At 37.7% G+C, this 11,309-nt stretch overlaps 1 protein-coding gene across 2 annotated transcripts; it reads left to right on the top strand.

Moving 5' to 3' along the window:
• The first annotated feature begins 1,188 nt into the window (after positions 1 to 1,188).
• On the top strand, positions 1,189 to 11,078 carry LOC131146465 (probable protein phosphatase 2C 75). 2 transcript variants are annotated; one of them, XM_058096088.1, is made up of 5 exons: positions 1,189 to 1,816; positions 2,021 to 2,377; positions 4,832 to 4,937; positions 10,091 to 10,450; positions 10,712 to 11,078. In XM_058096088.1, the coding sequence occupies exons 1-4, from the start codon at positions 1,361 to 1,363 to the stop codon at positions 10,408 to 10,410; spliced, it is 1,239 nt and encodes a 412-aa protein (XP_057952071.1). In that variant the 5' UTR covers positions 1,189 to 1,360; the 3' UTR covers positions 10,411 to 10,450; positions 10,712 to 11,078. The 2 variants fall into 2 exon arrangements, with proteins under 2 accessions (XP_057952071.1, XP_057952072.1); XM_058096089.1 differs by lacking the exons at positions 10,091 to 10,450; positions 10,712 to 11,078 and adding an exon at positions 6,480 to 6,795 and having other exon boundaries at positions 1,214 to 1,816.
• Positions 11,079 to 11,309: the final 231 nt, after the last annotated feature.

The raw sequence follows: 11,309 nt of genomic DNA, 5'->3' as shown, positions 1-11,309 counted from the left end.
TCTTATATTGTCATTTTCATTAAGATATCAGGAATACATATTCCAAAGTTTGATTTCAAATTTGTGTGATTTAAAAAATATATATATATATTTATATAATTTTATTTTATATTTTATCTAAATTTATATATAATTAGATTTTAATTTTAATGAGATGAGGTAATTTTAATTTTTAGAAATATATTTTTTTATAATTGAGGAACTTCAATCACCATCATGCCACTTTAGACACTATCGTACGATGCCGAACTCCAGGGTAAAAGTCACCTACCCATTGAAACATTTCTGATGATTCACCGAGATAAACTCTCAAGAGAGAATTCAACCAGTGACCTTGAGGTCATTAAATCACAAGTCATCTTTACGACTTGAATCAATCTGATTGGACAAGTTATTTTAATTTTTTTTTAAATTAATTTTGATTACCACCCAAACATTAATAATTAATTATACACAATTGTGGTCGGTAAATCTAAACCACAGAAAGATTTTAAAAAAGGAAATTCCTTTGACGGTGAACGTGCCGATTGAGTAACTCCTTCATTTAAATTTACAATAATAATTTAATCGTAAATTAAATTAAACCTCATAAATCCAAGCTCAAATTGTATTGTTGACGGAAAAATCGATGAGCCTGCATTTAAACCATGTGCTCCGCACTAAGGTAGCTAAGCTGGCGGCGACAGACGAACACCTGACTGTTACACTAGTACCGCTCCTTAGACAGCTTTCTTAGCTGTCAACGTTGGACGGTACACGTCAGTGACGTCACCCATGTCGCGCTGGTTTCACTGGAATCCGCCACGTACGCTATTTCGAAAAATTTCTGTGATGTATTAAATGTAGGGCCACCTTGCTCCTTTTGATTTCTCCACGTATACTTCTATCATTGCTCCATTTGTGTCTCCTTCTATGGCCCAGACCCCATCTGTTCCAATTGGCTCGACACGTGTCCCCTACTATTATATCGCGAGACAATATCTCGCCGTGAAACGCGAGATTGACTAGAGAAGAAAAGAAAGCTGTTCGAAGACGTTTCCGTAAACTAGAGCGTCGTAGCGGACACGTGTCCAAAGCGGAGCACGAGATGGTCAATGAATGGGCAGTTCGTGTAGCTGCCCGCTAGGGTGGCTGCCGCAGCTGCGTACACGAGAAATACATAGAACGTACCACGTGGCCTCTTTCTCTCTCTCTCTCTTTCTCTCTCCACGAAATGACATCTTCTCTCTCTCATTTTCTAAACTTTCACTTTCAAAAATCAAAATGCAATAGAATAATCGCCGGTGATGATTGACGCGGGCGATGTGACTCAGCCGGAGGTCGGATTCATCTTCCGTGAACGGACACCGCGTGCTCATCGATGACAGACGTTTACCGGAGAATGAAAAAAGACGAAAATGACGATTCCCCAGCGAAATGCCGTGACCGCCGCCGCCGGAGAATCGAGATGAGGCGGCTAGCGGCTGTCGCCGGAGACGCTTCGTTGCCGCCGTCGAACCATAGCCGCGTAGACAACAATCATCTCCAGACGTCCGACTGTGTTCCGGAGGCAAAGCGCGTTCGCAGCGCGGAGATGAAGGATTTTCCGACGCCACCGTCCTCGGCGTCTTCCAGCGATGCGGCGGAGGCGGCTCCACCGGAGGCGACAGCGCCAGCGACCCTCGCCGAGCCCGTTTTCGGGACAATGTCGTTGTCGGGGCGTTCACGGGAGATGGAAGACGCGGTGGCCGTACGGATGAGACTTTGCTTGCCGGAGATATGCCGGTGGCAACCGGTGCACTTCTTTGCTGTGTACGACGGTCATGGAGGGTCTCACGTAAAAACTTCTCTCTTTCTTGAATCTAGTTTAAGCGAGCCCACCTTGGAGCGAAAGGACAGACAAAACCCTAATCGATGAATTGATTATGGGCTCGAAAGGACAGACAAAACCCTAATCGATGAATTGATTAAGCAGTCATTGGAGGGGCAGTTGTGTCATTTGCGGTTGAAGCGCTCACATCACTTTTCATATTTCATGCAGGTTGCCGAGTTGTGCAGGGAGAGGATGCACGTGTACGTGGAAGAAGAGCTCATGCGCGTGTGCGACAAGCAAGGGAGTGAGACTTGCGGTGGCGGGAGCTCGTCGGAGGAAGAAGAGTGGTGGCGGACGGCGTTGAAGAGATGCTTCAACAGAATGGACGAAACGGCGCTTAACACGTGTCCGTGTGGTAGCGCGGGTTACCAATGCGGGTGCCATCCAATGGAGGCGGCGCTGGCGGGGTCCACAGCGGTGGTGGCGATTCTAACGCCTGAGGACATCATTGTGGCGAACTGCGGCGACTCACGCGCCGTCCTCAGCCGCGGCGGCAGGGCCGTCCCGCTCTCTTCCGATCACAAGGTGTGCGTCTCCCCTCCACGCTCCGCTGTGTTAGCATATAATGTGCGTCGCAATGGATGTTTCATTTTGCATGTGCTTTGTGTTTTGTAAAGAGGACGGGCCATTAAATAAATACTAACTATACGAAAGACTAAGAAAATGCTAATCATAAAATCAATGTTGCGAACAGAATAGAGCTCCGCAAACAGTTTTAAATTTTGGTGAAATTGCCCTAGAAATTGGGGGTCCAAATTATTTTACTATATATATATATATATATATATATATATTCATAATTTGGGCAATTAGGGTGACAACCTGTCAATCTTTCCACGTACGATGGCCTTCCTGTATTGCCATTTTAATGATATTGTTGTATTTAATATAATGTTTGAATTTGTGCTTGGAATATAGTGGTTGGAGATTTGGAATGGGTCCCAAAACTTTAGGTAATGAGTGTAATATTGGACAAAGATTCTCTTTCAGGCAGAGTTTGAATGTAAGGATCAATCACTCTTTTAGGCAAGGAAGGATCAATCATCTTTTGCATGCAATCATGGTCAATAGGGATATTCAAATTATTTTTTTATAATTTGTTCATGATAAATATGTGTCACAAGAATATATATATATATATATATATATATATATATATATATATGTGCTAGGGCATATATTAAGGGGACTAGCGGAGGTGGGGGGGTAGCCCCCAAAATTTGCCAATCGACTTTTATGTAATAGTAATTGCGAAAAGTTAAGAATTGAAGTAGTGTTTGGGAGTAACGATTTTAGGGTTTGGATTTGGATCAAATTCAATAAAATTTTGTATTATATTGTATTCAATTTTCGAAATCCATGCTTTTAAATGTAAGATAAGAGTAATTTTCTTTAGCTTTTTCTTAACTTGTCTCTGGTTTTATTTTATTATAAAAAAAATAAAATTTTACATAGTTGCCCCCCTCCCAAACACCCACACTCCAACAAATTCTACCTTCCAATTTATACTTTTGTGCAACTTTTGATGTGATATATGTTATGCCTTGCGCCGCCCGCGATGAGTACATAGCGCAAGAGAATCTTAAAGCCATTTGTGAGATGGTCAATTGTAAAATTACAAGGAGTTTGATACGAGACCTCTTATAATTTTGAATTTAAAAAAAAAATACAATAATAGAGGATAGGTGTTAGAGATCGGTTTACTCGAAACGTGAATTATGAATCTCTGATACTCACGGCGGTTCATTTTGGGAATTAATATTAGGTGACTGGAATTAAAGCTCGGGAATCTTACATGACGGGCACCAACAAATTCGCTGGAGGCTATCGTGCCTAAAAAATATTTCTATATATTTTTTTGCTAATCCCAATTCACATAGGAATGGCATAGCGTTAATTGCCTTATATTCTTAGACATAAGGATTCCATGTGTGTTTACTGTGCATGTTGTTTCAGTTGTGTTGATTTATCTAGAATGAGAAGATGAGAAGAAGTGTTACTGCTGCCGATTCATCTTACGCTGTGAAGATCACTGCAATGAGTGAAGACTTTTATAGAAGCAGCTGGCAATGGACTTCAAGACGTGTATATTTTACCCATGTTTACTTTTGGACTAGCACTGTCGCCTAATTCTTTTGCTTGATTTTGTTGTATTGGTAGGAATAGGATGGGCTTGTTACCACACAAGCTTCCCCATTTAAGGTGTTGGGGTGTACTGGCAAAGTTGCTAATTACATGTACATATTAACATACTAAATTAACAAAAAGTAAATAAATTTACGCCATTTTTGTTTACTATTGACATGGTACATAGCCCAACAGTTGCCCAATGTGGTACGGGTGAGCTCCGGGGTGAGCCTCAACTCCGATGTCTTGACAACGATTTGTTGTAGGAACAAATCCACGGTGCTCCGGAGTTAGTTGTAGGGCCAAGGCCCTAGATTTTAAAAGAGGTAACTTTGATATTATTGCTCCATATAAAAGTAAAGTGACACGGGTCATTGCGATCAGAATTATTTTAATGCTTTCATACATATTTTTTACCAACTTCATCCATGTGCCTTTTATTGGAGCAAACATGCAAAATTATACAAAATGCCATGTGTATTAATTGAGATTGCTCAGATTGCTATGTAGCTAAGCTAATTCTGGCACATTGTGGCTCACAGTGCATGTTACGATGATAATGGGATGCGCTAATTTGTGCATAATGTCAGTGTTTTCGGTGTCATTTCGTGTTTTACTTTTTTTCTTTGTAAGGCTAATCTCATGTCAAGGCATGTTTAGTTTACCTTTCACTCTAACTATTAACAAAATGATTGTGTCTGCTCTGGCACGTGATTCTCTAGAGGGATCACAAATAATTATTTCTTTTTAGGCATTCAAACATAGAAAAGGTAGTTAGTTCTCTTTTAAAAATCTAAACATTGCTTTTGATGTGAATTAAAAGTTGGATGGCATTCTCATGTTTGGCTGCAGCCAGACCGATCAGATGAACTTGCAAGGATTAAGTCAGCTGGGGGCCGTGTCATTTTTGTGAATGGAGCACGGGTTGAAGGAATTCTCGCCATGTCTCGAGCAATAGGTAATCTCTTTTAAAAATTAGATTCAGTTAAAGTTCCACCATGCTAGTTTATTCTTGTCAAAAATCAAAATTGACAATTAGAATAAGAGCATATGACTCACGAGTGATGCTTGACACTTGTTGACGGTTCTTGTTTGTTGAACGAGAATAAGGTTGTGATTCGGCATATGCTTGAAAATGTGGTTCAGTTGAGTTTTCTTTGGTAAAAGATGAGTAATAATTATTAAAAAGACAATTATCATTCAACAAATTTGCCCTATATACGAAATATTGAATTAAAACTTTGGACAGCTAGGTTTAGTGTTCTAGGGCCAAAATGTACCATGTCTTGGTTTCATTGGTACCACAAAAAATCGCCTGCATTATGAAAATGACGTGGTGTTCAAATGTTAACTTTCGTTTGTTTGGGCATATGTAGTATGTATTAACTATTTATGAATGTGAATACATATATAGCCCCCACAGTCAAAGATTTCTATATCTGCCACTCTACTAATCTACACAATTTCCTACTGGGATTTTTTTATTTCTTATGTCATGTCACAGAAGAATGGGAGATAAAATCATTGCTGACATTGAACAAAAGGCCTTTCTTTTCTTTTTCCCCATCCTAAGACAAATGTACTTTGTTTCTGCTCTCGAACGTGTTGTCCTGCACTGTCAAGCGCAAACATACAGAAGATTTGAGTCTCGAGGTATTCACTTAATGCAAAAATTGCCATCGTTAAGGCTATATCCATTATCCAACCCACCTCTTCTAAATCCCACTTGGTGGGGTCCTAAGTGGTAAATGGCCTCATAGTTGTTTTTGTTCTTGATGCAACTGAGCTTCTTAATATCCTTCCCATTTGACACTTGTTATCCTTATTTGATTCTTCTTTTCTCAATTTTCATATGATCAATTTGCATCAAATGGAATATAATTTTACCTTTTTTTGTTTCTAAAATAATGCTAACAATAAAATGGATCGTTATCGGGATCTCTCCCAATTTTCTAGAGATATCATTGGTTCTCTTCAAATTTTCAAATGGACTTGCGTTATCCAAGCCTTGAGATGGTGCCGCTGTTTGGCTTTGCTCCATCTGCATATCAAACTCAATAGTGTACAGCAAATGACCTAAGAAGCAAATTTGAGAAATTTTCCCTTTGTTATTACTGACCTTGAAGATTGATGCTAACATCATCCACTGCCAGGTTTTTTTTTCCCCGGCTTTAACATTTACTAGTATCTAATCATGCGAGCGCTTAAACAATTACGCTACAACACAAACAATGACAATCAAGTTCTGATATTTTACTAGATGCAGTTGGTTATATGAATCTCCCCCAGTGCCCCTTCTGCACAAGTTTGGGCAATATCATCAAAAAGTCAAAGTGCCCCCAAATCCTTATTTATTATTTCAGTCCGGGCACACTATTCTGTCCCTACCATTTCCAATCAGCCAAATATTAACTAAATTACTCTCTCATTGGAGCATTATTTGCTCTGCATTGAAAGTATCCAAACCATTGTTATTGACATTTCCTTACCTTTTATATAGGTAGGTACTATGCCTAAGTTACCTTATCTCTTTGGCTCGAGTGGAATACCAGAACCTTCAAGAGCCGAACTAAGCTTGTTACGGGATAAAGTGATGTTTTTGGTGTCTTGTGGGCGCTTTCTTTTGGTTTTTTCTAGGGGCTGTCTCTGTCTAGTCTTCAAATTAAGAGATTAGAGGGCAGCTCTAGCATAGTTTGTTTGTATTGTTTAAACTTTTCTTCTTTTTTTTTGGAGTTCATCTTGTCCTCCTTGTGTTGTAATTGCATTCTGTTTTGTTAATAAATTTTTCTCTTATCCAAAAAAAGAAAAGTTACCTTGGATGTTCATTCTTTAATTAATCTTATAGAGTTATTTAGCTTATCCATCTTTTTATTCTCATCTATGTCACTTCTACTTTTTGATACGTTGTTTTGTCATTTCCAAAACATTCTAATCAATATTACAAATTTACACAAAGGTTCCCATATTCATCTAAAGAAACTTTTCTTTTAATTTTAAAGGTATTCTACAAGGTGCATTTTTCCCAATTCACGTTATCTCTCTATCATAATCTCTTGTATAAGTTACATAATAGATCCAAGATACCAGAATCTACTATTAAAAATTTCTTGGTTATCAAAATGCCCCTAGAGTAACTAAAATAATATTTTATGTATTTTGTGTTCTACGTTAGAAGCTTGCAGATTTTCAACCAACTGTTCATAACTTCAACATGGATCTTACTCCACCCATAATATATAAAGACCATCTCATCTACAAACAACATATATGTGTCTAGTAAGTTCATCTTTATCTAAAGCAAAAAATAAGGACTCAAAGCACCTTGATGTATGCCAATTGTGATGAAATTTTTTTATATTCTTTTCCTACACTCCTCATACCAGTCATTACCCCACTATCTCCATTCTCTTACAGAACCTACCGTGTAACTTCTCTGGGTACCCTATCAAGGTTCCCCACATGCAAAGCCATCTTCTATTTTTGAAACCTTCTCTTTTTAATTAATCTCCTTAATAATTGTGTAGCCATGGAAAAAAGCTGCATTGATTGTTTTTATCCTTCAAACTTTAGTCTTTGTTCAATTTCTCTTTCTTAAAATACCGTTGTGTAACTCGTAAGTTTTAACCCTATAATATTTTTTTAATTGTAAGTATCTCCTTTATTTTTATTTATAAGTGATCTTATTTTCCTTCTATTCATCTAGCATTTTCATAGTCCTTATATTTTACTAAATATATTAGTCAAACATATCACCTCGTTATCTCCTACGAAGTTCCAACTTCTCCATCTAATCCTATAGCATTTTTATTTTTCATCCTCATCTTTGTCTAGTGCATGCCTAATTTCATGCATCCTAACTTTTGTGGATGTATCTTAAATTATTTTAGGTTTCTCATTTGTTAATTCTAATTTTAGGCATTTCTTATTAGTTTTCATTGAACAATTTATTGAAATGCGCTCACTATCTTTGTGTAACCATCCTTTTTAACTAAACCGCCAACATTGTCACTTTTAACACACTTGATATAATCTATTCTTCCATTCTCCAGCCATGGCGAGTTAGTATATGTCATTTTTCTATTTTCATGTCTGGTCTTGTATACAATTTACCGTATATTCTTAACTTTCACTATGCTAGCGACTTTTTTCACTTTGCATCCTCTCTTTCCTCTTTAGTATATACCTTCAAAGTCTCTATTTGTTGTTGCTACGCATTAAATCATATTCTTTTTATTTCGAATGCATTTTGGACCTCGTCATCTCTCCAACTGTCCTCTTCATTTGGATTCACCTAGAATCTCCTTCCATATATTCCTAGCATACTATTTCAATGAGTGTTTGTATCAACACTAACTTGTATTGTAGTGGTGTTTTCTTTTATCATTTTGCCTTAAATTGATTACATTTTCTCCCTTTAGGTTCCCACCCACTTCTTTTATAGCGATTATTTTCCCATTTCTCTTCCACTTTCTCCTACACTTTTATTTTGATTGCATTTAATTTCTATATGACTTTCTTTTGGGATAAGTTTTATTTGTATGGGTTCTATGTCCCAAGTTGCTAACCTAGTCCTAATCACTTGGATTAGCTTCTTCACCCTTCCATCTCCAATATGGTGAGAATCCATGCATGTTTGATACCATAATTGCATGTTGATTCACTTGCGTCGCTTATGGTTGATGAAATAGCCCACCCTTGCCTATTTCTCGTTATGCCTAAGTGGTGGAAGTGCAATGTGCCCCTTGTAGGCGATGCCTAGTTAATAATTATTAACTATTAATCTCAAAAGTTTTAAGCAGTTGGCTGCCTAATGCAACCAATTCTCTCCTTCACTTGAGCTTGGACTAATGTTATATGAAAAGAGTTATAAACACTAAGCGCTAACATAGCAGAGGGTAGCTCCTTAAAATTTTTAAGTGATAATAGACCACATTATAGGAAAACTTCATGGTAGGTAGTAGGTACATTAACCTTTTGGGATGCATCTGTTTGTAGAGAATCATTGCGCAGTCAGTGGCAAAGCGCAACTTTTGTTCAGAGCAGGCTTTCTTGGTGAATTGTCCAGGTCACATTGCCTGGAGGAGGAGCAAGAATAGAAAGGAAGTAGAAGAAATGACAAGAAAGATGAGGAGAAAGAGAATAGAAAGGAAGAAAAAGAAAGTGGGAAGAAAATTTGATGAGTGGAGGAACTGAGAAACAGAAAACACAGAAAAAGGAGAAAAGAGAACGAGTAGGGGGAGATGATGTAAATCATAGAAGGGGCATACGTGTGAGGCAGTTGTCTTAGACCTAATCCAGTCCTAAAATATACAATAAAACATTGGAAGATAATGATACAATTGCAACTAAGTGCCCCATGATCTTTTTTTCCTGAATTGGTTTCTTGTCGACTAATTCGTTGCGGCTTTTGATGCTTTGGTTGACCAAATATTTTGTGAATTACCTTAAACCCAGTTCAGTCAATCCTTAAGATATGAGCTATTTGATTTGTTGCATCACCCTGAACCCTTTTCACACCATTTATTCAAATCTCTGCTTTAAGTGATCTTCCTCACTTCACTGATACTCAGGAGCCTCACTCAACCACTTGTCAATGTGTTTTTAACCTTTAGAGGAACCTAGCTGAGCAAACATATGTCCAATCATTTGTATTCTTTATATGATAAAATATGTTCCTTGATCATTTTTTTAAACAAAATTTAACATAACCTAGTTGGTTCTACTCAATCAAGTAACCCTGCTGGTTCATTTGTTTGTATAATATTTAACATATTTCTGTGTTTTCAAGAGTTTCGAAGAAAATTCTTTTCTTGTTTGAACATTAACATTGTTTTGATTGAAATTGTGTTGTGTTCAAGGTCAGACTGATTTGGATGGTATAATGCTGTGTGAAATGTGGCTTGATTACAAGATGTACCTATCTTGGTGAAAAATTGAAGACTGAACAATGCTCTATATGTTCAATTAGTCTTTTAACACATTAACTTATACCAGACAACAAATTGAAAGACAAATAACATTAACTGCTTGAAACCCATTAAGAATGGACATCTTTGTGAATGTTTCAACTTTGGTATCTTAAGGCCCTACCCTTTTTGCTTCTTGGAGCAGGAGACAAGTACCTAAAACCAATTGTGACATCGGAGCCTGAGGTTTCCTTTACAAAAAGAGACAAAGATGATGAGTGTTTAATCCTTGCGAGTGATGGCTTGTGGGATGTCGTGTCAAGTGACTTGGCTTGTGAGGTAGCATGCAAGTGTCTTCGAGAAGGGCGTTCTTCTGATGGACCTCGGATGGAAGATGATGAGGCTGGAGCATTGTACCCATCTCACAGTGCATTAGCAGCTGCACTGCTCACCCGCCTTGCTTTAGGACGGAGAAGCTCCGATAATATCAGTGTCATAGTCATTGATCTGAAGAGAGGGGGCTAGTTGGGGGGACTTAAGGATCAATGGAGCCGAAAGCAAAAAGGTAATCTTGATCTGTTTGTATGAACTTTGTATAGGTTTTTCATGGTGTAAAGAACATGCTCTATGCATAGAACATTAGTACCACCATGGAAAGAGTTAATTTTTGCATCCAATCATGAACCATCATATCATTAATGAATCCATGTTATGATTTTTGCAAGCTGATTAATCATTATCAGAAGCACTTGATTCATGGGGTTTTATGATTGGATGAAGCGGCATATTTTCTGTGTGTATTGAAGAATTATTCTATGCTATGCAGGAAAAGCAGGCTTTAAGATTGGAACACAGTGTTGGCACAGGTTAAATTGAAATGGTAAATAACTCAAATGCTTGTTTTGATTCGAAATAAGATCACAAGAGGCAACGGTGAAGGTGTGACAAACTGTGGTATTGAAAATTGACTTGGTTTTTGCAGCATAAATATGTCGTCAAAGTTGTAATGTGCTTTGATAAATTTCATTTGAGAGTCCAGTTGGTTGCTTCAATTTGAAAAACACAAATAAGATACTAGCTACATCTTAAATCTTCTTTAGAAAACTTTTGAGAAGTTGGCAAACTGCCATGGGAAATCAAAACATTATCAACATATGCATGTTCAAATCAACATGTGGATTTCTCCGAGGTAAGTTTTCTTTGTTTAATTCGTTTCGATTATTTGTCGTGCAGTTTTATTTCTGATCTGTGATTTTCTGGATGACTGAAACAAGAGTGCTTAGGGCAAGTGGATGCCTAAGCTAAATCAGCTTAAGCCCAGAATTTAGAAATGGCCTCTGCCAGAATTCAAATGGGCTATACTAATGAACTGAAATTCTTGGTTCAAGTGGCACAGGGGTTTCTTAGAATAGAATTTTACCAAA

This window comes from Malania oleifera, chromosome 13 (genome assembly GCF_029873635.1).
Source record: "Malania oleifera isolate guangnan ecotype guangnan chromosome 13, ASM2987363v1, whole genome shotgun sequence".
NCBI classification, from domain to species: domain Eukaryota; kingdom Viridiplantae; phylum Streptophyta; class Magnoliopsida; order Santalales; family Ximeniaceae; genus Malania; species Malania oleifera.
The sequence above is the reverse complement of the archived record's forward strand: the minus strand, read 5'-3'. Positions and strand labels throughout refer to the sequence as shown.

What these genes read in the sequence shown, in the direction of transcription:
- LOC131146465 (XM_058096088.1), top strand. Translation starts at nt 1,361, where the DNA reads ATGACAGACGTTTACCGGAGAATGAAAAAAGACGAAAATGACGATTCC. An exon ending in CGCTCTCTTCCGATCACAAG is followed by an intron (nt 2,378 to 4,831) that starts GTGTGCGTCTCC and finishes GTTTGGCTGCAG; the next exon opens with CCAGACCGATCAGATGAACT. An exon ending in CGCCATGTCTCGAGCAATAG is followed by an intron (nt 4,938 to 10,090) that starts GTAATCTCTTTT and finishes TTCTTGGAGCAG; the next exon opens with GAGACAAGTACCTAAAACCA.